The sequence below is a fragment of the Chamaea fasciata genome, unplaced genomic scaffold (assembly GCF_029207755.1).
Source record: "Chamaea fasciata isolate MVZ Bird 193981 ecotype frontalis unplaced genomic scaffold, bChaFas1.0.hap1 SCAF_7, whole genome shotgun sequence".
In the NCBI taxonomy this organism is placed as follows: domain Eukaryota; kingdom Metazoa; phylum Chordata; class Aves; order Passeriformes; family Sylviidae; genus Chamaea; species Chamaea fasciata.
In genome coordinates this window covers 47,524,601-47,550,330 of record NW_027094092.1, presented here as the reverse complement: position 1 = coordinate 47,550,330, position 25,730 = coordinate 47,524,601, and the positions used below count along the sequence as shown (strand labels likewise).

At 41.9% G+C, this 25,730-nt stretch overlaps 1 protein-coding gene and 1 long non-coding RNA gene across 2 annotated transcripts in view; both read right to left on the bottom strand.

The window, feature by feature from the left end:
• UNC79 (unc-79 homolog, NALCN channel complex subunit) overlaps nt 1-2,226 on the bottom strand; it is a 107,341-nt gene extending 105,115 nt beyond the window's left edge. Inside the window, exon 1 of the mRNA XM_066188712.1 lies at nt 2,205-2,226. Within this exon, the coding sequence (XP_066044809.1) occupies nt 2,205-2,226 (22 nt within the window). The remainder of the gene's footprint in view (nt 1-2,204) is intronic.
• A 7,625-nt stretch (nt 2,227-9,851) lies between these two features.
• LOC136291803 (uncharacterized) lies at nt 9,852-12,928 on the bottom strand. Its single transcript, XR_010721739.1, has 2 exons — nt 12,512-12,928; nt 9,852-11,664 (listed from the first exon to the last, which is right to left on the bottom strand). It is a non-coding gene; the product is annotated as an uncharacterized lncRNA (long non-coding RNA).
• Nucleotides 12,929-25,730: the final 12,802 nt, after the last annotated feature.

Below are 25,730 nucleotides of genomic sequence, written 5' to 3'. Positions count from 1 at the left end.
CACCTCAGGCATGCTGCAAAGAGTCAAATGATGAAAGTCACTGTTGATGCATCTGGTATGCAACACAAGATGTGTGTGGCCACAAAAAAGAGAAGCTTCTCCAGGCTACTTCCCAGACTGGCACCATTTTACCTGTTGTTCAGAGAACCTGCCCAAGAGCTGTGGGATTCATGTTTAGACCAGCACATCTTCTGCTCCGATCAGTGTGATTCCTCAGTCGTAGTGTTTCACTGAAGTTCTTGGTAAACTGAGATTCATTATGACTTGTAACTTGAGTCCTTCCCAAGACATTCTGGTTCTTGCCTGTCACTCAGTGAGGGCAGAAGCAACAACAGCGACAGCTGGGGTTTGAAAGTTTGACTGGTAGTGATGTATGCACACCAACACATCCTTGTCAGGGTCCATTACTCAAAAATTGCTGGTGAGAGAATCTTGAAGTTATGTAGAGACAAAGACATTTGGCAATGCCACAAGAACTAGTCAGGGAAGCAGCCTTGGTAAAAAAATACATGCAGCAGGTTAGAACGCACAGGATATGTCCATTAACAAAATACTCTTCCCGGAGTATCATGAAAAGGAACATTAGAAGGCAGAAAGATCTGAAATCTGAAATCTGGACCTCAAGTAAATCTTAAAACAGAGAGCAATAAGGATATGGCAGGGCTAGATGTAGTGTCTTGAAAAGTACAAAGGGAGGAAAAGGAAAAATAGTAAAGGATAAAGTATGAAAGAGAAGCTCAAACAGAGCAGACCAAAAGCATTAGGAATGGAGGAACAGAGAAGGCAGAATATTAAAGGAGGAAAACGCCATAGACGGTGCTGGGACAAAAAGTAGCACAAATTATTCCGCATGGCAGTGTGAAGGAAGAGTAATTAATGTATAAGTATCACATGAAAGAAGAAACAACTACAGAACTCAGGTGGAAGATGGGGAAGGCAGCAACAACAGAATGGTACAGATCCAAACACTGCACAATTCAGGGCTTCTGCACAGTCAGAACATTTTGTCTCTATTTATGAGGCTAGAACTGCACCTTTACAGGAATGAATTAACATCTGCATAATACTTTTAAAGCAAAATCATCCATCATTGTAAATAAGCAGTAAACCCTAAAGGAAAAAAAAATACAGGTATTCTTTTTGTTAAATGAGTTCAGCATAGGCATATATAAACACAAGGATCTTCTCAGTGATCTGGAGGAAGAAGAGAGCAAGTCTCAGCCTGTGAAGTGTCAAATCACATCACGTCATCATGACAAACATCAGTCCAACCTCCTGGTCACAGACTGCCTGTTCATAACCATGACACTGTATCAGGCAAGAAAGTAGCTTTGACATGGGCGATGAGCTCAACTACCCCAGTATTTTCTTTCCAGCATCCCATCAGAGCTCTTGCAGACACACCGGGTGTCATGAGCAAAAACAGTGGGGAGCGCTTCCACGGCCCAGATGCAGGTACCCCAACCACCATGTCATCTGATCATGCTCTGATCAGATCCAGGCAACATGGTGGTTAAAACACCCGTGACCAAGCAGAGGCACGCTGGCCGCGGGCAGGGGGACGCCAGCACCTGGGGGAATCCTGCTGGGATCGGGCACCGTGCCAGGCGGCCTGTAGGCGAGACACAAACACCCAGCCTACATTCAGCCAAAAGGCGAGCGACCCGGGCAAGAACGACAGCACGACTCTTCTCGCTCCGTCTCACCGCAAGACCACCTGCAAGGTGGCAACGCGTGCGTCACCTCTGCTCTCGCAGGTGGCTGCATCCTTCGGGACAGGGCGCAGCGCTGGCAGACGGGGCACGCTGGATCGCTTCCGCCCTGGGGCGGGGGACGAAGCCGGCGGTCTCAATATAAACTGTCACCCCCGACCCCTCATCTCCCCCGTGGGCTCCCCGGCGCTGCCTTTGCACAAACACGCCGTCGCCCCGAGCGGGCCGCCCGGACAGCGAGCGGCTCCGGAGGCTGCGGCCACCAACACCGGCGGCGGCTCCGACAGAAAGAGCCAGAACGCCGGCAGCCCCCTCCCCCTGCACCGCCTGCTGGCGGCCGCCGCAGACCGCGGCAGGAGCCCGGGCAGCGCTGCCCCGCCGGGGCGCCGGGCGGGCGGCGGCGGGACAGCGCTATCGGCGGGACGGTGCCCCCGGCCCCGCTCCCCTCCCCTCGGACAGACCCCGGCCCGGCACCCGCCCGGCCCTACTCACACTGCTCCGCCTTGGTGGACATGCTGCCGCCCCGCTCTGTGCCTCGGCGCCGCGGAGCGCCGGCCCCCGGCCGCGATGGAGCTGCCGCTGCCGGTGCCGCTGCCGGTGCCGCAGGGCTGCGGGCCGGGGAGCGGCGGGCGGGCGGGACCGGGCGGGAGCGCGCTTAAAGGGGCAGCGCGCCTGGCGGCCGCGCAAACACCATCCTCAGGAGGGACGGGGGGCGAGATGGGACGGGGAACATGGGACCCGGGATGCGATGGGATGTGATGGGGAGGGGGAGGCCGGCTGGCCCCGGGGCGGTCCTGGGGCACCCGCCCCAGCGGGGCTGTGGCCCCGCCGAGCTTGTCACAACGTCGAGCTGGGAGCTGCCGAGCCGGAAGGTCTTGATAAGCATCAAGACCCCGGGGCCGCCAGGGTGGCCGGGGCTGCGGAGGGGCTGGCGGTGCCCTCGCGGCCGGTTCCGCGGGAGCTGCACTGGGCGATGACGGCAGGAGCTGTGCTGTGGGCTCCGTGTGATCCTTGACTTGGAACAGGATCGTTGTTCCCTTGCGTACGTCTCCCCTCGAGCCCTGGGCTCCCGCTGTGTACCCCAGGCGGGCGGGCAGTCTGCTCTGGCCCGGCTTTCCCCACCTGTTTCCACAGTGCACCAAGCACCTCGGGACCGCCATGCGTTTCCCCAGGGACAAGGCTGCGCTCAGCCCCGACTGTGCCCCTCTCCACCACCAGATCCCAGCTATGGTGACTGCCCCAGGACGAAGGTGGGATGAAAAGCCCTTTGCCCAGTTGTCGTGGGACTACAGTAACAACAATAAAACTCATTTGCTCTATGACAAATTATTTTACTGCTGCGCATCCTGTCAGCTCCACCAGCGTCCTGACTTGACCTTACCAGTCCCAGAAATGAACGGTTAGCTATGAGTTTCTTTTCTGAAACTTTCTGTACCAGATTTTCAGATCCTCAGACCTCTGAAAAAGCTATGTGAAAGCAGCAGTATTTCCTCAGCAAGGGCACGGGAGTCTTGATGTTTACACACAAAAAAAATCCATTGCAACATACTCTCCTCAAAATGCTGGGCTGTGTAAGATAAGTAGGCCTTTGGCAGCCAAAGAGAACTGTGCTGTGGAGGTGGAGGAAAATAGGTATGTTTTGTTATTCATCATACAATGCAATGCCTCCAAATTACTGCTGCCCTGGTTTGGGGACAATGCACATTCAGTGCCACAAACCATGATGAAGGGGCAGATGCTGCTCACTGGCATTTAACAGGCTAGCATTTTTTCTGAGAGCAATTTTCTAAAAATACTGCATGAGCAATGTTTCTTCAACACCTCTTAATTAGGTACAAAACAGAGCTCTTACTGGAGGCCATAGTTCTTTCCACACTCCCTGCGGCTTGTGATCCCCAAAGACAGAGCAAAGCCAACTTATACCACTGTTTTCTCCTTTACATTCAAATATCTGAGAGTAAAGGTTTACGTTTTTTTTCTTTTATTAGAAGCTTTATTTAGTGAAGTGCCCAGAGAGGTCATGTGATGCTACAAACCTGCTTCCCCCAACCCTATGTGTCACAAAATGGAGCATAAGTGATGAAAGTACAGCCAAATGGCTTTCAGTCTTCATTGAAATAAGATACTGAAGACAGGTTTCATGATATTGAAGACAGGTTTCATCTTTGAATTTCTGTCTGTTGATGCAACAAATCAATCTGAACTGCTTTATTGCTCATTACAGAACAATAGGGAACTCTGCACTGAGGGGAACTGAGCTTCCATAAGTATCTTTAAAATATACCAAGAGTGGTGAGCTTATTAAAAACACTCAGGTTGATAAAGCAGGGGTGCACTGAGAAAATATTAATGCCATTTCTCATGTAAAATTTCTTCTTTGATTTAAGTGCCTGAAAATTGCAGCTATGCCTGCCTTTACTGAACAAGGTCCTACATAGTACAGCATGTAGTCCAGGTACACGATAAACAATTCATTGCTTATGAGTCCTTCTGCATTGTCTAAACAATGTCTAAGCCCTAAATAAATCCTATACAAGTAGTCTGTTGTTCAGTCAAACAATTTAATAGTTGCCTAGTTTGTTAACTCGAGTATAGAGACTCACACTTTAAATTGTGAACAAATGTCATTAAGGAGCAAATATAGAAATGTGGTACTCTGGGAATTAATTTTTCAAGTCTCTGGGCTGAACTAAAGTCATAATTTCTCAGCAAGATCCTCATGAATATGGCTAACAAAATGGGTGCAGTGCTCCACTGGAAACCATTTTAAGCAGCAAGGTTTACATCCATATGGTCTTTGCCTCTGCACATACTCAGTTAAGAGAACACATAAAAGCTGCAGGCATCTTAAAGCCCACAAATAATTGATGAAAGAACATATTTTTAACATTAAATGAATGGGGAGTGGAAAATTTACATACCAACTGATGAAAACTGAAAGACTAAATGCTACTTTCTGAGTTCATGAGCAGCAATTTCACAGAATCATGGAATCTTTGAGGTTGGAAAGACTCTCAGGAGCTTGTCTCCTCTAACTTCCCTACTCAAAACAAGGTCAGCTAGAGCAAATTGCTCAGAGCCATGTCCAGCCAGGTTTCAAATACTTGCAAGCATGAAGACTCCACAACTTCTCTATGCAACTTGTTCAAAGGTTTGACCATCCTCACAGTAGAAAGTTTTTTCTTTTGTTTAAGTGGAAATTCTTGTGTTTCAGTTTGTGCCAATTGCCTGTTGTCCTGTCACTGAGGTCCACTGAGAAAAGTCTGATTTCATGTTCTTAGTTCCTTTCCTAAGGCATTTGTACGCACCGACAAGACCCACTCCCCACACTAAACCTTTTGACTTTGGTGCTAAACAGTCCCAGGTCTCCCAGCACCCTTTTATATGACAGGTGCTTCGGTCTCTTCATCACTTAGCCCTTCCCTTGACTTATCCCGGTATATTTGTCTCTTTCTTGTAGTGGTGAGTCCAGAACCAGACACAGAACTCCAGTCAGGTCTAACCAGTGCCAAATAGAGGAGTATAGACACCTCCCTTGACCAGCTGGTCATGCTTTTCCTACTGCAGCCCAGGATCCTGTTGGCCTTTTTGCCATGAAGGCTCACTGCTGGCTCACAGTCAGCTTGGTGTCTACCAGGACCCCGTGCCACTCTTTGCAGAGCTGCTTTTCACCTGCTCAGCCCCAGCCTGTACTGGTGCTTAGTTATTCCCTCTGATGTGCATGACTTGGGCTTTCACCCGTTGAACTTCATGAGACTCACGTTGGCCCACATCTCCAAGCTCTCAAGACACATTTGAATGGCAGCACAACCATTAGCTGCTGGTGTATCAACTGCTTCTCCCAGTTTTGCATCATCTGCAGAGGGTGTCCCATCATATGGGTCACTGGCAGAGACATGAAACAGCAGTGGCCCAGGGTTGATCCCTGCAATGCAGCACTGGTGACTGGTTTCCAGCTGGACTTTTTGCCCCTGTTCACAACCCTTTGAGCCTGGCAGTTTGTTTGGCCACTTTTCAATTCACATAATTGTCAACTTGCTTAGTCCATATTTCATCAGTTTTTCTTTGCTGATGTAATGGGAAGCATTGATGAAAGTCTTGCTAAAGATAAACTTTAACTGCTTCCTCCTCCTACAGGGAGTTAGTAATTTTGTTGCAGAAAGCTATCAAGTTGGTCGAACATGGTTTTCCCTGTGCAAATGCACACTAACTACTCCAAATAACCTTCCTGTCCTTAATGTGTTTGGAAGTGGTTTGCAGGATTATTTGCTCCGTCATCTTCCCATAGATCAAGGTAAAATAAATGGCCTATAATTTCCCAGACACTCCTGCTTGTCCTTCTTGAAAACAGGAGTGACGCTTGCTTTCTTCTGTTTTTCAGGACTCTCCCAGTTGTTTTGGCCTTTTTAAAAGATAATAAAAATCAGTCTTACAGTGTCATTGGCCGACTCCCTCAGCAATTGTGAGTGCATCCTATCACCTCCCATGGACTTGTGTATGTCTGGTTGTTTTGAGATGTGGGTTTTGCAGGATAAGGTAGATAAGGTGTGGAAGGGATGTGGAACATTTTCTTCTCTGGATTGTGCTGGCTTTTAACTAAATTTTGCCTGTCTAAGAGTGTGTTCTGTAGTTACAACATAATTCAGGAATAAATTAATGAAATATCCTGCAAGAAGAAAAAACGTAATCAAGAGCAGAAGTCACTATTTATGTGACTACTGTCACTTTGAATTGTATTTTCAAGTATTCAGCTTTGAAAAGACACAAAAGCTAGTGTTGTTCTTTTCTTTTAAATCTCCCAGCATTAACAAATCTACTTTTAGAAAGGTAATCCTTTCTGAAAAATACAAATCCTAAGCCCTCCTACCTTGAATCATGTACAGAAAATTTATTAAACTGTTCATAAATTGAAGTGAATTTAGGCATGTATAAAAATAAATCAATGTATCCATTTACAGGGATATATATCTGCACATCTGTATCCAGACACGTTCACTGCTATCAACTCTTAAAACATTCTCATGCTGTTTTCCTTAAAGGCTCGGCTTCCCGAGTCATGTAATTACATGGGTCTCTATTTGAATTTTAAATAAAAACTAGTTCTTGCCTGACATATTCAAAGACTCCAATGCAATATAAACAATATTCGAAACAAATAAAGATTTCAATGCCTGAATGAGGGGCAAGGACCTAAGTGCTTTTTAAGTTTTATCAAAACACAAAAGAACAGCTAACTTCCAATTTCATTTATTTTAAGCCAATGGCTGGATTTTTTTAAAACTTCCCTCACCAATTTTGGAAGATTATCAATAACTACACTGTGATAGGGATATTCAAAACTGCACTAGAGGTGGGGACAAGTTTGAAATGTCTTAAATTTTCTCTTTAATCACTGCAAGCCTATCTGAATTGAAGGCTGTGCATGGAGAGAGGCAAGGGTAATTGCAATAAGAAAAGCCAAACACAGAGTGAACTGGAGCAGGAGGCGGCAAGTTTCTCTGGCTCACAGGATTTTTCAATCCACATGGTGCTTTCTGGATACTTACAAGACTAAACTAATGCCAATGAAATGGTCTAGGTGTGGAACTGGAGCCCCTGAACCTCCTCCCTGACAGATTCAAACAGCAGATGGAGTCCCTCAGGCTCAGATGAGTGTATTTCACAGCAATAGTTATACTATACTAAATTAAATTTGTCTCTAAATCTTTGCTCTGTGTAAGAATTAATCTTCATGAATGATTGTAAAATATATAATCACTTGAGGAAAAAGTCTATCTGGGATTAAACTGAACAGTTAGGCTTAACTCAGATAGGCTACAGCATTTATCCTGGTTGCCACAGGATGATTTCTAGAGCAGTTCCTCAGGGCTCTGACACCTGGGTCAACCAGCATGAGCCAAGAGACAGTGAATAGGGAAAGTACCTCTTCTTGCTCACAGAAAATCATGTCTGCAGAAAGTAACACAATACTACTGACAGCTTGTATAGTCTTGTGCAGTGAAACTATTTCTTCTGAGATGAAGATATCCAATTTTAGCCTCTGTACTGAGACTTAAAAATGCAAGGGAAAACTTCCTTTAGTGGTTCTGTCACACAGCACTACATAGAGAGAAAAATATCAACCCAACCATCCTCCTGTGGGAGGGTAGGAAGTAACTATTCTGAGAAGGAAGGTGTATAGTAGGATAGACATTTGGATAGGGTAGAGAATTAGAATAGAGAAGAAGTTGGCAGTAATGGCAGAAGTGATCATGATGTGACCAGAAGCTTGGCTGAAGCCACCGACCCATATCAGTTATGCCATCTGGCATGTGACAAATTCATTTCAGTCATCACTGGCTTGGGCTGCTTTAAAGTGAGAGATGGAGCAGTAAAGGGCTCTGTGTCTCATTGCTAGTACTGTGTTTCCAACAGAGTAGCCAGATTGTGATGTTGATATTTGTTCTTTCTTTCCCCAGTTTAGAATAATTAAGACTTCGGGAAAACAAAACATTAAGAAATACAGTTGTTATTTGATTGTACTTACAAAACTGTAATTTTCCCCTTATTCTGATATTTATATCAACCATGTTTGTGGATGTTTGCTTTATTATGATATTTGTCAGCATCTGTCACTGTAGAAATCTCTGATAAATGCCCTCAATTTCTCTTCTAGAGCAATGTCATTAGCCTCTAAGTGAACAAAATACTTAATTTGTTGCCATAGCATTAGCATTTGGGAAATACATGGTGACCTGCATAAAGAATTAGCACAAATTTGATAAGCATGCAGTAAGACTATTATAAAATCAGAGACTGGATATAGTGCTCTAAGAGGCACAGTCTTTGTGACAGCTAACATGCCAAGTTTGTGGAAATCAGCACCACCCTGGCTGAATTATAGCTCCCCCGCAAAAAGCTGGGTTTTTTCTTACCTTTAGTATCAGACTTGTGCAGAATTGACTATACCACCTACCTACATGACTAAAATAAAAGCGCATTGTAGTGGTGGGAATGATTTAGGAATCAGAATGACAAGTGTCAAAATACTGCCTTCTTAAACCTATCACAGCATCTTGGCCCAAAGGCAAAGAAATGAACAGAGAAATCAAGAAAACCAGATATTTAGTTTGCTTTAGTATTTCTGCATGCAAGTAAAAACATTTGTAAAATATCTCTGCTGGGCAAAAACAGTTACAGAGAGCAAAAGAGACTTTCCACAAGGAAATGAGGAGAAAGCATGCGACACTCAACGCTGCTGAGGTCCTTGGTGTTTCACCACACCTGTACCAAGTTGTCACCCATGCCAGGGTCAAGACCCTGGCTCAGTAACAACTAAAGCTGACTGACCTTGCTCCTGCATTTGGAGGCTGCCTCCCTAGGAGCCAGTGAGCTGTCTAGTCTCCCCTCCAAGTTGGTTTGCTCCACAGAGGAGTCTAGGAGTAAACTAAGACAAAATGAAGGGTGGACTGTCAGAGACCGGAACCTTGCTGGAAACAGAAAGTGAACTGATAGAACTGGGACACTCCTAAAGCATCCTGTAGGAAAGCTGCTGCACTTTACATGGGAATGTATTTTACTCATCTGCAGATCCTTACAAATTGTCCTATCTATTGAAAATTCAGGCCTATTGACAACTGCATAATATTCCCCAACTACTTTTTGCAGACCCAGAGCATTTATGGACCATAATCTGAACACTACTGGGCCTCTTAAATTAAGTGTAAGCAATAAAGGTGCCTGCAGTGACCTGGCTTCTCTCCTTTTCGTCTTGGTTTTCTACGCACCACATTCCCCAGAGCTTCCAGTCTCAGGCTTAAAGATCTATTTGCAATCAGTAAAAAGGGTTATATGAAGACTGAAGCATTTTTAAATGCCTGTAAAATGCAATCATTACGACTTAGGAAGAAATGCTTGAAGTGGACTGAAAATTTGAAAAAAAAAGTATTTGCGGAAAACACTTAAATTTTAAGTAGCTCTTCAGGTAAGTAGTTTCTAAAAATTATCTCTGCTTCAATATAAACATCCCTATGTATCTGTTACCTCATTTCACCCAACACGATTCTCAGTGCTTTACTCACAGCCCCCGAGTATGTATTATAACCAGGCAATCTTATTACTCATTGCCATAATTTAAGAGGACAAGTACAACAACCGAAGTGTAATATCTTACTGATTTATTTAAGCATTACTAGGTGAGAGAAGGATGATGAAATCAGATACAGGACAAGCAGATATACTGAAATGTTCAAACCTGATTTTTACAAATGATTCTGCAAAATAGCCTTATTATTCCAAGGGATGCACTCACAGTGTGCAGGAGCAAAGCTTCAGATTGCTTGTCCAAGTGCCTTTCAGTTACTGGCATTGCTTTCTCTCTGGATACCAGGCATACAGGCACATATCCAACACTCATTCAAATCTGTGAGAAACTTTCCACATACACAACTGGGCTTTCACATCAGACTGTTCAACTAAGTGACAAAGCTATCATTTCTTGAAAAAAAAAAAAAAAACTAGCATGACTTTATTTAAACAGTCAGGATGAATGTTTCCATTCTCACTCTGAAAACTTCAGTTACGGTTATAAGGCTGAAGGGAACTCAAACAATTTCTTTGAAAATCATACTTTGGAAGTCCAGCAAGAATATACACTTTCGCACATTCACAGCCCTACTTTCAGAAGCTGTTTTGATATTAGATAGTACAAATGACTTAATGGAATTTACATTTTATTCTGCTAATACTTAAGCATGACAACTAATCCTTAAGCATCACAAAAGGTTCATATTCTGTATTTTCTAGCAAGACAGACATGAAGTCATTAGAAGACATTCTTTTATTACACATGTAACATGGCAAACCAGGTGTTATTTAGTGTACTTTTCTCAAATTTAGTCTAGACTTCAAAGTATTTATCCTAGTAATCACAATCATGGGGAAATCTCTCAAAGATAGAAAAACTTAATCAAAAAAACCTGAAAATAAATGGAAATACCTGACAATCATCACCTGCAGTAAAACATATATCCTGGTGGAAGAGGAACACACCAAAAGAACATATATAAAGATTAAAGAGAAACTCTCAAGAAAACTGTCCTAAATTCTCAGAGGTTTAGTCTGAGATGACTATAAAATATTTTTTCTGTATTTTTTCCATTTATTTACTATAAACTTTTGGTGGTGCCTGTATGAGCTGGTGCAGAGAGGATGCAGGAACAATGACAAAACCATGGATGAAAGACAAAGAGTAAACTCATTTTTGTTACCTTACCAACCAGAGGTCACCAAAGCAGCAGACAGGAGAGGCACACAAGTGGGAACACAGGCACTGCAAAGCTTGATCCATGGTCGAGGATCAGCAAACCCGCTGTTTTTGCCTGTATTTCAGGGATTCACACAAGTGTAATTTACCACTGTGCTTTAATCTTGCCCACAGGAGGGCAGGATTCTCAAGCACGTTTGATAGGGTGCCTCTAAGTCTACCACAGGCCTATGTTTCCTAGACACAGATGTGCTACTTGCCTAAAACACAAGGTCAAACAACAATTAGTATGATATGTGTGTTTTTCAACAGCCAAACTGCAAGTCACTTGAGCGTGTTTACAGTTCTCCTCATCAATCTTTCATTTCTCACAGTACCTGATGACAGACCCAGAGTGGCCCAACGCAGCAGGTGATGGCAGAGTAGACCTTCCACTATTTTGTGTCATGACACCATTGTATATCAGGGCCCAGTTCTACAATATCTGCAAAAGCTTTCTGGGACCTGGCCCAAGGGATGGGTGACAGTGTAGGAACAGGGGCTTTCAAGAGAGTCCAAGTTTGGAGTATTGTAGTTTATTGCAGCCTTTAGATCTTGATTTTGAAGGGATGTTTTCTATTTCTTTTTATAGCTTGAAAGGTGGCACACAAGCCATCCAGCTGGTCCAAGAATTGCCAGTGAAAATGCTGAGAATCCAATGATTGTCTCCTAAATTAAAGAAATAAGGTTAAATAAAGCTAAACAAATTGAAATGCTCCCAGACTAAGATGTCTCTGGCCAAGGAAATTATGTGGTATTATTGAACTTCTGCAGCTATAATTCCAGAGATATGATGGATTCTAAAGGAAAAATAATCCACAGAGGATTATTTTACGTGTCTGAACTAAAAGCACTAGCAATCTATGACAGTCGGAAAGAAAAGTATCTTAGTCCACTCCACGCACAAACATGCTTATATAAGACACATTTAAAACAATGAAAGGCACATTAAAAGATGTTAGGCAAATGTCTTATTTTCCTACAGATTCAGTACATTTTGTGGCTATTTCTTGAGCTTTTTTATGAATAAAATCTTTAGAGAAACAGTAATATTTGCTTAATAGTTACAGTAGCACAGCATAGCAGGATTCAGATAGAAGAGTTTTTAACACTGGGAGTTGATACAATAGGGCAGAAAGTTGCTGCTTATTTTAATTTTATAATTTTTAGTTAGTCTTCAAGGATCACATGGAATCTTCAATAATCACCCTGGAATAGTTGTGCCGGTGACTATAATCAAAGATTATAAAAAGCACCCCACAGAAATGGATTTTGTGCTTCTATAGGATTCTATGACAGCATTCCCTTCCTCTCAGGCACAGATTTCCCTTCTAGGAAGTGAAAGGAGACAAACTTCTTTGAGTGGAGGGAGTTCCTGGGGAGAACTAGCTTCTAGTTGGGACGAAGAAAGCAAATATTTTCTATATGAAAAAGAACAGCAAGAGAAAGCTCTTCCAAAAAGATGGACTTGCATAAGGAAAACAAAACAAAACAAAAGCTCAAAGATAGAACTCACCAGCAGTCCCACTTTGTCCTCAGGTGGGGAGCTGTGGATCCAGCGACTGTTCCAAGTGGCAGACCTGACACAGAAGAGCCGGGATCCACAATGCATTACAGGGCCCATTATTTTAGCCCGGAGAGGAGAGAGCGCAGCTGGGATATCCTGACGAACGAGCAACTACTGCTCCCAGGAAATTCTCAGTCCTTTGTTATTTTCTATTGCTCAAAGCCTGTAAAATGCTGAATTCTCTTCAATGAAGACTGCTTGACAGTCTAGTCCCTTCGTCTTTAAGCTGGGTGCAAGAGGCACCAACACCCCTCCCTGGTCCTCAGCAGCAGGTGTGTGTGTTTGTGCCTGTTGGCTGGAGAGGAGCACCTGGGGATGCTGCAGCCACCTCCCACGGCCACATTGGGTTATGCTGCTGAGCCCAGAGGGTGGGAGGAGTCTGTTTCTGCTGCTGATGCTGGGAGCAAAGTGGAGAAAGCTGGCTGTCCTCCCATCTACAAGAACCTTAAAAGTCTTTTTCCCCCTATGCATATGTCTCTCCACACAAATTGCTTGCACCCCGATTTCACACACTCTGAAATTCCTGTTTGCAGTTCACTTACTACTTTCTTTCAAGAAACTGACCCATAAATGACCAAATTGAATAAAATACTTCCCAGCTCCCACTGCAGAGAATATTTCCTTCCTGCACACCCTACCCAAACCATCATTAATCCATGTGTACAGTGGAGCTGTGAGGCTTCCCTGCTGAGAAAGCAGCCTTCCACAGCAGGGAAATGTGAAGTCACCTGCCTGGGTTCAGGATCAAAGCAAAATGTGTGATAGGGTAACAAAGGCAGAAAAATGTTACCAGCATTTCTGATGGATTATTTAAGCACACAAGTAGCTGCGCAGACACAGAGGTGGACTTGTCCACTCCTCTGCAGGCAGAACTGGAGAGCTACAGTGCCATGGCACTAAGCCCAGCCTTAGGAGCTGTTAGCCCAGGAACCTGCACTGTCCTAATTAAGCAGCTCATCTTGCAGACTGGGGCTGGTTTACAGCTGGTCAGCTTTTAGCCATAGCAATCAGACATCTGACAGTCCGTGCACATCTGTTTAAAATGTGTTCCTTGTGCACCCGGAGGTGGAGAGGCAGGGAAGTCAATAATCCTTCCCCTCAGCTACGGACGGAGCTATTTCCAGTATGGACATTTTTGATAGATGAATTCTATGCCCGTTATATGCAGACACGAGAGTTTTACTCAGCTGCAGTAAACAGGTGATTTATTAGATTCCCTGCTGATTTCTAAAAACATTTTATTCCTTTTTCCTGTGCTTCCTCTTGCTTTTAATTATCAAATCCTTCTCTAGGCTTCTTGTCAGAGTACACCCTTGAAGCTCACTTCCAAGACAGCCTGCAACACACTGATGGTGGGGAGAGCCTCTGCATGAGGGCTTTTGACAATGTCCAGAATATGTTGGCAAGGCGTGAAGAACAAAGAGTTAGAAGTCTACACAAACAAACAGTGGTGCATCAGTGATTAAACAGACATATCTGGCATGTCATTTGCCAGAGCTGTGGTTTTAGGGTCTCAATAAATTTAATTGCTTGATTTTATGGAGAATGAGTGTAGTGGTTTCACGTTTACTATTTATTTATTTATTATTTTATTTATAGTTTATTAAAGTTATTTATTTATTAATATTTATAGTTAAGATTTAATTATTAACTTGTTAATAATTACAAGTCATTTTTTCCTGTAAATTCTCCCTAAACACAAAATATACTACCTGTCTGTAACAAATGCAAAATTTATGCAGAAATAAATATGTCTGAAAGATGTGTCTAAAGTAACCAGAAAGCAAAAGACTGATTTATATTCATCAGCTGAGGCAATAGCAGCTAAGCACACGGTGGATAACCCTAAGCAACCAAACTTCCTGAGACAGACCCTCCAGCAGCAAGAGATTGTCCTAGATATGTGATACATGATATTTTAAAAGAATAGGGTTTGAGTTCTACTACTTTTGTGTTTCATGCTCTCAACATGGACTTTCTTTTTCCTACAGTTGTGAGGATTGGAAACTTCATAAATTTATACTGAGATTCTCCTTTCTATCTCCTGCTCAGACTAGCATTAATTCCTGTATTAAAATGAAATCAAACACTGTCCTACAATAGCAACAGTGCCTCTCATTAATCCTGCCATGCTCAGCTCTTATTTTTCAGCTTTCTAGAACATTCACTAGAAAATGAGATATAATCTTTTTCCATCAATTCTTCTGTGGGGATGAAAGAGTTAAAAATGGAAGATTGGCTAGGAGAGAGGAAAATGAGTTGTTTCTAGAATTGTTTTCACTCAAAGACTAACCTTGCACCTGGGAGATATTTCTCTCAGTGTAAGAAAATTCATGTATTTGTGTTCACTTTGGGTTGTTTTCTGTCTGCTATAGAAGAGCTTTCTCACCCAGATAACAAGTGTTGTTAACAAACATAACAGCATTCCTCAGACAGGCTGGCGGCCTTTTCATAAGGGGGAAGGGAGATAAGAATTTCGGAGATTGTAAAACATTGTCTGGGGAAGATTTGTGCATGCCCAAGACCCCATTTTTTTCTGTAACACAGGACTCAGGCCTAGCCACACTTTGCCCCTCCTAAAATGAGCTTCGCAGCACATGTGTCTCCATTTGATTTTGGAATCCTCCAGCCGGTGAGATGATGGAATAAATCTATTTTTTGCACTTCAGCTGTGAGCTGTGGTCGTCTTGGTGTTACCTGCATGTATTTGGTCCACATGCCTTTCACTAACTGAGCTGTAAATCCAAACCACTCTTGCCCATTACCATAGCCCCTGCTCAGAACAGAGCTGCACCCCGGCACTGGCAGCCAGAGCACTGCTATTTTCACATGGCAATAATTTTCAGTTTCCACTGAACAATATTTGTCAAAAGCGTCCCCCAAAATGCTCAGTTGTTCTTGGCTCAGCATTGGCCCTGTTGTCCCACACTCAGTCTGTCTCATTCAGTGCCTGGGGATGCTCAGCCTGCTCCAGCCCCCTCCACACTCGCATTGCCAATCCTCCAGGCAGTACTTATACACCAATTGTGAACACTAGGAGTTTTCTCACATTAAGTTTAGATTCGAAAAGCCTTTTGCTGTTCCTAGGTTTGTTATTGGTCCCTTCAGAATGGCAGGAGGACTTCAAAGCTCTCCTGGCACAGTTTATCCAGGTGCTTTCTTCGTCTTGGCTACCATAAAAATACACTCTGTATTTTTTCCAATATATGTGGGATTTTCCCAAATCCCACAGGGTGGTTCCTTGCTCCTTCACTCTTTCAGAGGCCTGCTTTTGAGAGTATTTGCTCTTTAGACTGCTGTCACTGGAGTAATTTGCTTTCCAGTTGCTGAGGTCCCTTGTTCATTTGCTAGTACCATTTCCTCACACCTTAGCTGAGAGAGCAGGTCCTAGGGCAAGTTCTCTGGCCACTGGTACAGGCAATAACATTCCCATCAGTGCCAGTGCAAAGCACTTTCAATTAACATACAGAGACAGCGCTGACCCCCTGATTTTGTAGCTCATTTTCTCCCCCATTTGCTCCTGGGGAAAAATTGTAGATAACCATGTAAGGCTGTTTCAGCAGTTTGATTTCTGTGTAAGGCTACTTGTTTATTTTATTCAAAAAGATGAGTTGAGTGTGCAGGAAGTTAATGCTGGGTAATATTTTCCATGGTACTTGGTTTCAGAATGTCATCTGAGGGAACCAAGCCTTCTGCACAGAGAATTGTTAACCCTCCCTGGACATAAACATTGAAATCCTTATTTTAAAGAGAATAGAACATACAGAACTTAACACATGTTGAAACTTCTCTGAAAAATTATCACTCATTATCGCTAACCTTCAGATCCACAGTCCCGATAAAATTACTCCAATGAGAGAAAATTTTTAACCATTGGGGGTTTCGTGGGGATTTTTCCCTGGTCTGTCTATAACAATACTCCCATAAATAAATCTCTCAATATTATATTTGAAAGACTATATGTGATTGTCTTTGCTTTTTCACAGAAGAAAACATTTCAGTTGGAATGAATGAATTTCTGAACTCTCACTGTCATGAAAGATTAAAGATGCACCGAAATACAGAAGAATTCAAAAACATGAGTCTTACAGCAATATAAATTTAGGACAATTGTACTGATGGTGGTATTTAACCTGTAGAACTATGCTGAAATGAAAGAATTTAACTTGAAAATAAAGTAACTGTAACTACCTTGAAGTTTTTTGAAGGCTGGGGTTTATTTTCTTTTAATAAGAAATTTCTAACATTTTAACTTGCCCTGCATAAGTTTCATATTTGGAAGAAAATAAATTCTATTTCTACTAGTTGGACACGTTTTAAAAAACTGCCTTCAATAAAATTAAATACATTTGACATTTATAAATGTGCCTGATATCAATAATATTTTTCCATAAATTGCAGTTCAATGATAATTATAGTAGAATACAGAGGATTTGGTGGCGATTCTACTGTGAGCTGCTTCTTTAGATACAGAACAACACGCTTTGCAATAGACACAATCCAAACGAGTTATAAATTCATGACCTTTTCTTTCTGACCCTTAATGGAACACTTGTTTAAGCTGTACGGGAAGCACCTTTGGAAGAAAAGGCTGGAAGTGGGGCTTTTCAATGCATCAAATGGACTTGGCCAAGGGGAATGGACCCCCCACGCAGGGGAACTGCGTGTTCCTGTCACTCCAGGTGCACATCGCCACCTGGGGACACCGAGCTCAGCCCCGCTCCCCTTCCAGAAAGGAAAAGCTCTTTCCCTTGAGTGAAGTTTCTCCTGAATTTCTAGAATGTATCAGAGAGAAGAACCAAATGCTGGGATCAGATGCTGCGTGTTAATAATCCGGAGTACATATTGCTCAAGAGCATTGCCCAAGCAGGCTTAATAACACTGAAGTCATCACTGTGTTTTGAATAAACAAATCATTTGCAAGCTAATTATAGATAGCTTTTGCCTTGAGCATTTACTGAGTATTTGATATTTTACAGGTTGTTTCTGAGCAGAAGAAAAATTGAAAGCAGGTATTTCTTTAACCTAATCCTTCTAAGAAAAACAGCTGATTAATTCTCATGTCCTTGAACACAGACATAACAGACTTCTTGTTCATAATTCTACAGCTGTTTTGATTCTAAAGGAAAAAAAATATTAATAGTGTCCTTCCTCTCAGCTCCTTTCTCCAGTGAATTCATCCCCCAGACTTTATCAAGGTATCTAAGTTAGGAGCATGGACATCATAAATTCTTTTTATCATTGTTCTTGATTTCTTCAATGGTATAGATCTTCCCTTTCTACCAGTGTGCACCTAAAATCTGGTTCTACAATGCATATTTCCTTCTACCTCTGCTGAGTTTGAAAGAGGCTATGCTCCGAACATTTCACAACTTGGTTAAGTAGTGAAATCTGATGACAGGAATCAATGCCTGACTGCTCCCAGGCTCAGAAAATCAAGGAAGGTTTTCACAGCTGGTGTGGGCTCTCAGCATGGATCTATCAGTATCCATACTAATCAATGACAATGGGTATTTCTAAACACTTATGAATATCCTAGGAAGAATGGCTGGTACATTCTATTACTGCAAGTATTGCTTCAACATTTAATAAGTTTGCTATGCATAGTGTGTATTAAAAAAAGGAGAAAGTACGTTCTTGAATTTGACATGTATTACCCTAAGTAGAATAGACATAATACCACTGACATAAGAAAACAATGGATCTAAGTGCAAAGACACATAAATGCTAAGGAGAAATGCAAGCAAAGAAGAAAGGGGAGAGAGGGGAGCAGTGAGGAAGGCTGTGAGGGACCTTGAGATCAGAGCCTGCTTCTTCAGTTCCTATTCTCAAATCCATTTAATTTTAGAAATATCAGTAGTGGCAAATGGAGAAGTCAATCTCCATTGGTGTCTCTCAGAGATTGTTGTTAGAGGCTCCACTCAGGCACTGAGGTGTTCCAGAAACCGGGACGCTGCTCTTGTTTTCAGAACCTGATTGCCAATTTGTGTAAGAGTTTAGGATAACTCCACATCCAGTTGTCAGAAACTCATTCTCCGTCCCAAATTGTACTTATGACATGTAAAGGCTGACGAGCAATCAGGCTCAGCCCTCTTGCTGTGAGACTGTACAAGGGGAGAAAGAAGTGAATCATTCAGTTTATCATTAAAAAAAAAAAAAAAAAAAAAAAAAAAAAAAACCACCCCAACCTACAGAAACCTTTTGGTTTACTGCCTGAACACAGCACATAAGATATAATGGAGACAACTTCCTACATGAATAGGTAAAGCCCAGTCTCAGGTTTTGATTAACTGCGTTAACAAGGAAAACTACACAATATGCAATTTACTTAACTGAGTTCAGATTCTCTCCTCCTGAAATGTAGGTAAGTAATACCAATGACACCAAAGGACACAGAGCAGGTTTGACATGCTATTGCATAAAGCTAATTAAGAAGGGCACCAGGTGACATTTTGTCATTTACTTAAAGCTCAGTTAGATCAACAATAGCAAAAAAACAAACGAGATGAGAAAAAGAATTCTGTAACATATGAATACATCAATCTCAGCTGGAATCAAGCACATTCAAAAGCAAAACTTTTATTAAAAGATGTTAAATTTCCTATTGCTATTTTAATACATAGCAAGCTTTTAATTTAATTTCTTCTGGCTTTTTATCATGTCTTTATTTGGTTTTAAATTGTAAGGTAATTTTTTGTCCATGCTGTTTTGCTTTGAGTGTAAACCTCTGACAGCTTTCCATCTTCAAGACCCATTTCACACTGTAGATGGCACTAATTCATTGTGCAACATCAAGCAGGCCCAGTTACCTACAGCTGGTTAGGTGTACAACGACTTTGCTCTGGTTTTGTTCTCCTGCAGGATAAGATTTTTATCCACTTGTTAAATAGCACGAAAAACATCTTAAAAATTGCTTGAAAACTGGGACAAAAGATATTCTCTGTTGTGCTTTTGGCTGCTATATGCAGTATACAACATTTTCGTTCTGTAAGCTCAAACAACAGTCAATGGTGTAAGAGCTGGGATACAGCGATTACTTAACATGACCAGGTTAAGATTTCTGCCACAGTTCTGACACAGCTAAATCCAACAAAGTCCCAGCTGAGCGTCTGAGCCTCTGAAGGTTACAGTGCTGTGTGACTGGCTGCTCCTGTGTGCGCTGGGGGCTGACAGGCAGTCTGACCCACCAGACACTGAGAGGTGCTTCCCGGGAAGTGCAGGCACAATAAGGAGGACGCTGCTTTCTGCTTCTGACTCCGTTTCACATTCAGTACAAAGCAACTGCTTTTAGAAAAGCTGAGCATTTTGCAAGTTCTTATAGCAGATATTTCTGTAGATGGTGAAGACCCAAACTGTCTGCTGCCTTTGAAATCACAAAAATAATCAATATATTGCTAACACTGGTAGAAGCAATGAAATGCTGAATTCCTCTGAAAGCTATTTGACTTTCCTAAAGGGCCTTTATGACAATTTGAAGATTTATCCGACATCTACCAGTGACAGTGCTTCTATCAATTTTAGTGGGACAATATCAGTTTTTGCCCTTTTCCTTGAGACACCAAAATTTCAGTACTTTACCTTGAACAGCATTTAGCTTTTCCCTTCTGTTTAAATGTAGATGAGACTCTGGGGGTTGGCTTTTTTGTTTGTTTTTGTGGGGGTTGTTTTTGTTTTGTTTTGGTGGGGTTTTGTTTGTTTGGTTTGGGGTTATGGGGGTTTTTTTGGTTTGTTTTTTCTGTTTTGTTTTGTGTGGTTTGGTTTTTGGGGGGGTTTTTTGTAAAGAGCAGTAAGAGAGTTAAGTACTATTTATATTTTCCCCTTGGAATCTGATGAATAAGCAAATCATAGTCAGGAGTCCCAGCTGGTATAAACTGGCACTGTACAACTGAGGACAGTGGCACTGGGCCAACCCAGACAGAGGGAGGAGACAACCCATGGTATGATTGTTCAACACACTGGATTTTGGACAAGTCAGTAAAAAATTTATCCCAATAGCTGATTCTTATCAGCTGGAGGCTTGCAAAAGCAAACCAGTTAGTACCCTCATTCTTTCAATTTGCATAAATGTAATGTACCTACTTTTAAAATCACCAGAAAATCACCTACTTTTAAAATCATCATTGTATCTTTTTTCATGAGATCTCAAGAGCACATAATCTTATGGCTTTTTCTGCTGCTATGGGTAGGCATCACAAAGTAATTGCCATGTTCAACTCTGGAGGATACTGTAATCCTGGGTCCAGTCCAGAGCCAGGCTATCCATTTCAGTTAGTGGTCTTTGACATTTTTGTCTTCTGCCTGCAACACTCATTTTACCCTCAAAGTTTGCTTGCAGAGAATTACTGACTGAACGTGAATACTACCTGTAAGAATCTAAGGATACATCTCTGGTGTGCAGCAAAGAAATGCCCAGCATCTTGCTAAACATCTTGCTAAATGTCTGTACTACTCTTGGAATGAATTAGGTTAATACCCCCAAGCAGTGATGTAACAGCTTGGTTGCATTAGTTCCATTGCTCTAATAAAAGACCTGCTCACCATGTCTAATCCTGGATTGGTCTTTCCAGAGCACAGAGGTAATTCAGCAGGGTATGGATTGCCAGTAGATGTTATGCAACAAGGCTGGGTGCTATCCATACAGCAACATACAAACTGTAGGAGCTATGCTAGAATCTAAACAGGTCAAATAAAGCAACTCTTTAGAAAGTGAAGCATGAGGAGAATCAGACACCAAAGGGAAAAATTATCAGGATCTGACAGTAATTCCTTTTTTTCTTCCAATATCATGAAAGGAATTGGTGGGCTCACTGTCCCAACAAAGCCTCAGAGGCCTATCTTTACCGTAAAATACCATTTTCACAGCCAGATTATGCTTTGACATCCTCAGACGGCTGCAAAGGTCTACAGAAGCAGAACTGGTCTTACCAAGGTAATACCTCCTGGCACATTAGACTCCTTTATTTTGAAAGTGGTGAGTAACGAGATGAACACCACATGCAGCACAGCAAACAGTAGCAGCTTATCATTGGTTATAAGATTCATAGCAGAAATTAATTTTAAGACGGGATTTGTAAAAACGTTTCACACAGATCTCCTCCCATGTACATGGGATGGCCTGAGGCAGAGGATGAAAGTGCTTGGGAGAAAACGAAGATCACTCTGCAATGAACATTAACTTCAAAGGTAAAAAGGAAGGCAGAGTCAAAATCTTGAAACGTAAGCAAAACCAGACTTTCAGCACATTATTAATTTAAATCACTGTGATGTGCTATCAATTTCAGTTTAACGCATTCAAGGCTCACTTTATCTGTTAGGATCTGCACCTACGCTCTGCATACAAAAACCCCTGAATCATCAGTCAACATAGAACTATATCTGACACAGCTTAAACCTACTTCTATCTAAAAGGGGCTTCCAAAGCAATCATGTCATTCAGGCAGTTGCTGTAACTCCAGCTGTTAGCTTGAAGCTTTTCACGGGATATGTGGGTGCTACCCATCCCATATATATCGTGGGTGGGTACAGCAAATTCTAATTCTAGGTTGCGATGATCCAGGGATACAGTCCCTCATTTCCAAAAGTTATCCCATGAATATAAGAGGACCCAATATATTCATACAGGACCTCCTCATCTTAAATTCTTATTTAAAAGACTCATAAGAATCTTAGTGTCAGTATTTGTGTGATTTTCCATGCACTTTTTCTGTTGTAACAAGACACTGCTAACACTCTTAACGCTATCTCAGATCTCATGGTAGGAGTCATAGGTTTTCATTAACTGTTATTTCTTAACTACAATCTGTCAATAACATTTCATTTATCTCGGAATTGCTTTGTGGATTGGTGTGGAATTGCAAGTTCCCCTGGTACCATCAGCACTACTACTGTCAGGAAGCAAAACTGGTCAGTCCCATGTGTGGAACAGCCAACAGTGTTGTCTTACACACCTCTCAGTCTGAAAAGGCAAAATATCTTCAGTCAATGCTTCATATAGCCTCTTTCTTTCCAGGAGTTGGGTCTTCATGAGATGAGGAAGCCCCACCTGTTTAGGGATTATTTCCTCATGCTCTTCATCCACGTGAGTGCCAAGGATATTGCTAGAAGAGAGACTGAAGGGGCAGATAGTAACTGCAATGTGCAAAGAGAGAGGGTGAGGCAGCAGGAGAGTCACCTTGAACCCTTTTTTATTCTTCCGGTTGTGATTTAAGGGCAAGATAGTGAGAAAGACATCTTGAAAATGAGCATTTGTCTCCATAAATTGTAGCAGCAGAAGAGCTTGGGTTCCTGAAACACTGTTCGACAAATTACTGCACAGATGTTCAGTCCACCTTGTCAAGAAGTGGGGATCAGTATCTTTACCTTGTATTCATAAAGGTCATAAGAAGGCTGTGAAGGACAGTGAGTCAGTTCCCTGAACATCTCAGATATTTGTTTATTGATGCAAGAAACACTGGAAATAAAGAAGAAATGCTGAGAATCAGAAATACAATAAACCAGTTACTACTGAAGTTGCACAACTGAGGGAGGAATAATCCATGTTACTGTAATATTAACATATGCATAATGACAAAGAAGGAAATGCACAAGGGTGGTATCACAGGGCAGATGATGCAGACCAGGCATTTTAAGGCCAGCTAGCAGAATCAGTCAAAGGTACAAATTTGTAAGCCATGGAGATTCAGTATCTGCATATTTATTAAGAAAAAATACATACAGAACAGATTGTCCAGAAAATTCTTAGAAGATGTTTATCGATGTGTTTAATCTGAATACAGGCAGAAGAGAGCTCACTTTCCATTTGATTTCAAGCAGTAGAGAGAAACTGGTTGAGAATGTAGAGAAAAGGTAGCTGAGATTAGAAAGTAAGTGCTTCTCTTTTTTTTTTTTTGAAGGGGATGAGGAAGAACAGCAAAATAAAGTCTGCTTTCTATGAAAATCAGTGAACACACAGGTCCTAAGGAAAATATGACCAAGAGGAAAAAAAGTCTCAGAAAATTTGTCCTTTCTTAGAAAAATGTAAGAGGCACTGTTGCACTAATGCAAAGTGGAGAAAGAACAGGGGCTGTGTCTATTGAATCCAGCTTGCCTCAGTCACAGGCAATCCAACATGAACAAGGAAAAATTTAGACAAATAACAAAGGACAGAATGTTCTGCACCCAGGATAACTGATCACACAAAATACAAGAAGGTAAAATATTGAGAGATATGCACAAAAGCATCATCATGAAGCATTTGAAGGAGTCCCCTACAGCACATGCTACTGGTATAACCTGTACTGCAATCTGGCATATAGTTTGGGACCTGGAATTCAAGAAAGTTACAAACTAATCCTGAAGACAACAAAGAAGTGTAAGGGTAATAACCAAGAACCATAACATATCCACAGGGAAAAGCTGAAGAAGTTTGAATTATTTGATCTAAGTACAGAAGGAGGGGAGAAGGTGGCTGTCTTCCAGACTTGTACAACAAAAGTATTTGAAAAGACTAAGAGAATAACCTGTTTCCTGTGTCTGCTGTTGACAGAACAAAAAGTAGTGAACTTAAATTGCAGTAAGGAATATTTAGATTTGACACTAAGAAAATTTTGCTGATTGAGAGCAGTCCATTACCATGCTTAGCTCTCTTTAGGGAGTGTAGATCTTCATCGCCATCATGTTGACTACTTTCAAGGTTGCCTCCCCCTCTGACCACTGTCTACTCAGCCAGTTGCTCTTGCTTCACCCTCCAAAAACTTCTAGCATCTGAAGATATTATTAGCATCTCTCTTTCATTGACAACGACTGATTGTTTCAATATGTTTCTAGCACTACCTCTTTCAGAAACCAGACTCACTCAGTCTGGTCCAGACACTCATCTTGATAACAGGTTCATCATCCAGGTTTCTTTGTTGAGACAGTAGAACAAGGACAGTAATAAAATTACAAGATTTGTCCACTGTTGATCAAGTAGCTTCTCAGGAGGCTTACCAGTTTAACTTAAGTACAAAGAACCAAGGAAGTGGTCACAGCCCCAAGACTGCCAGAGTTCAAGAAGCATTTGGACAACATGGTGTGATTCTCAGGGTTGTTCTGTGCAGGGCCAGAACTCAGGCTTAGATGATCTGTGTGGATATTTCAGGAAAAATTTCTTCACAGAGAGGGTTGCTAAGCATTGGAATGCCCTACTGCCCAGAAAGATGATGGAGTCACAATCCCTGGAAGTGTTCAAGAAATTACTGGATATGTCACTTAGTTGACAGAGCAGAGATCAGTCAAAGGCTGGAGTACATCATCTTCAACATCTTTTCCAACTTAAGTGATTCTCTGTGAGATTCTCTGTGTGAATTTCTTCACTGAAATGGTCACCCAGCATTGGAACAGGCTGCCCAGGGTAGTGGTGGAGTCACCATCCCTGGAGGGATTTAAAAGATGTCCAGATGAGGTGCTTATGAACATGCTTTATTGTGAACTTTGCAGTGCTGAGGTAATAGTTGGACTCAATGGTCTTGAAGGTCTTTTCCAACCTAATTGATTCTATGATTCTGTGAACAGGCTTTATATGCATGTCATCAGTTCTTGCACCTCCCACTGATCATCTACTATCATCTTTCTAGCATGAACTTCCCAATCAGTTCATTATTTGATCCATACATTAAGTACATAGACAAATTCCAGTCTGTGCTACAAATTCAACTGATGTTATGTAATAAAAAGCTGCATTTCCACTGTTCCAGTGGAAAACTATTTTTAACATCAGTAACTGCACTTTATGACAGTCAGATCCAACTGGGTCACAGCAGGGTCTAAACAGATAGATGATTTATAGGATGAACCTATTCTGGGTATAAATCAGGGATGCACATTTTTAAAAAAAAAATGTCCATATGTTAATCTTTGGTCAGCATGCTGCAGAATTTGGAAGGCACAGATGGCACGAAGCAGGAAATTTTAGGAAGAGAAATGACTGTCTCCTAGCTAAGTGGTCTCCTGGGAATCCAACCTTGCCTCTGCCAAAGAATAACAGTGTAATAATCAATTACTACTTGAACTTCTCATAAGCTGTGGTTAGCTGTTTGTTCTTCATGTTCTGAGTGCTTGACTTGAAATCCTGGAGCCCAATTTGCAGGAGGGCAGGCTCACAGCTGCAGGTGATCGGAACAGGACACGAGTCCTGAGCACGGCAGGTGCC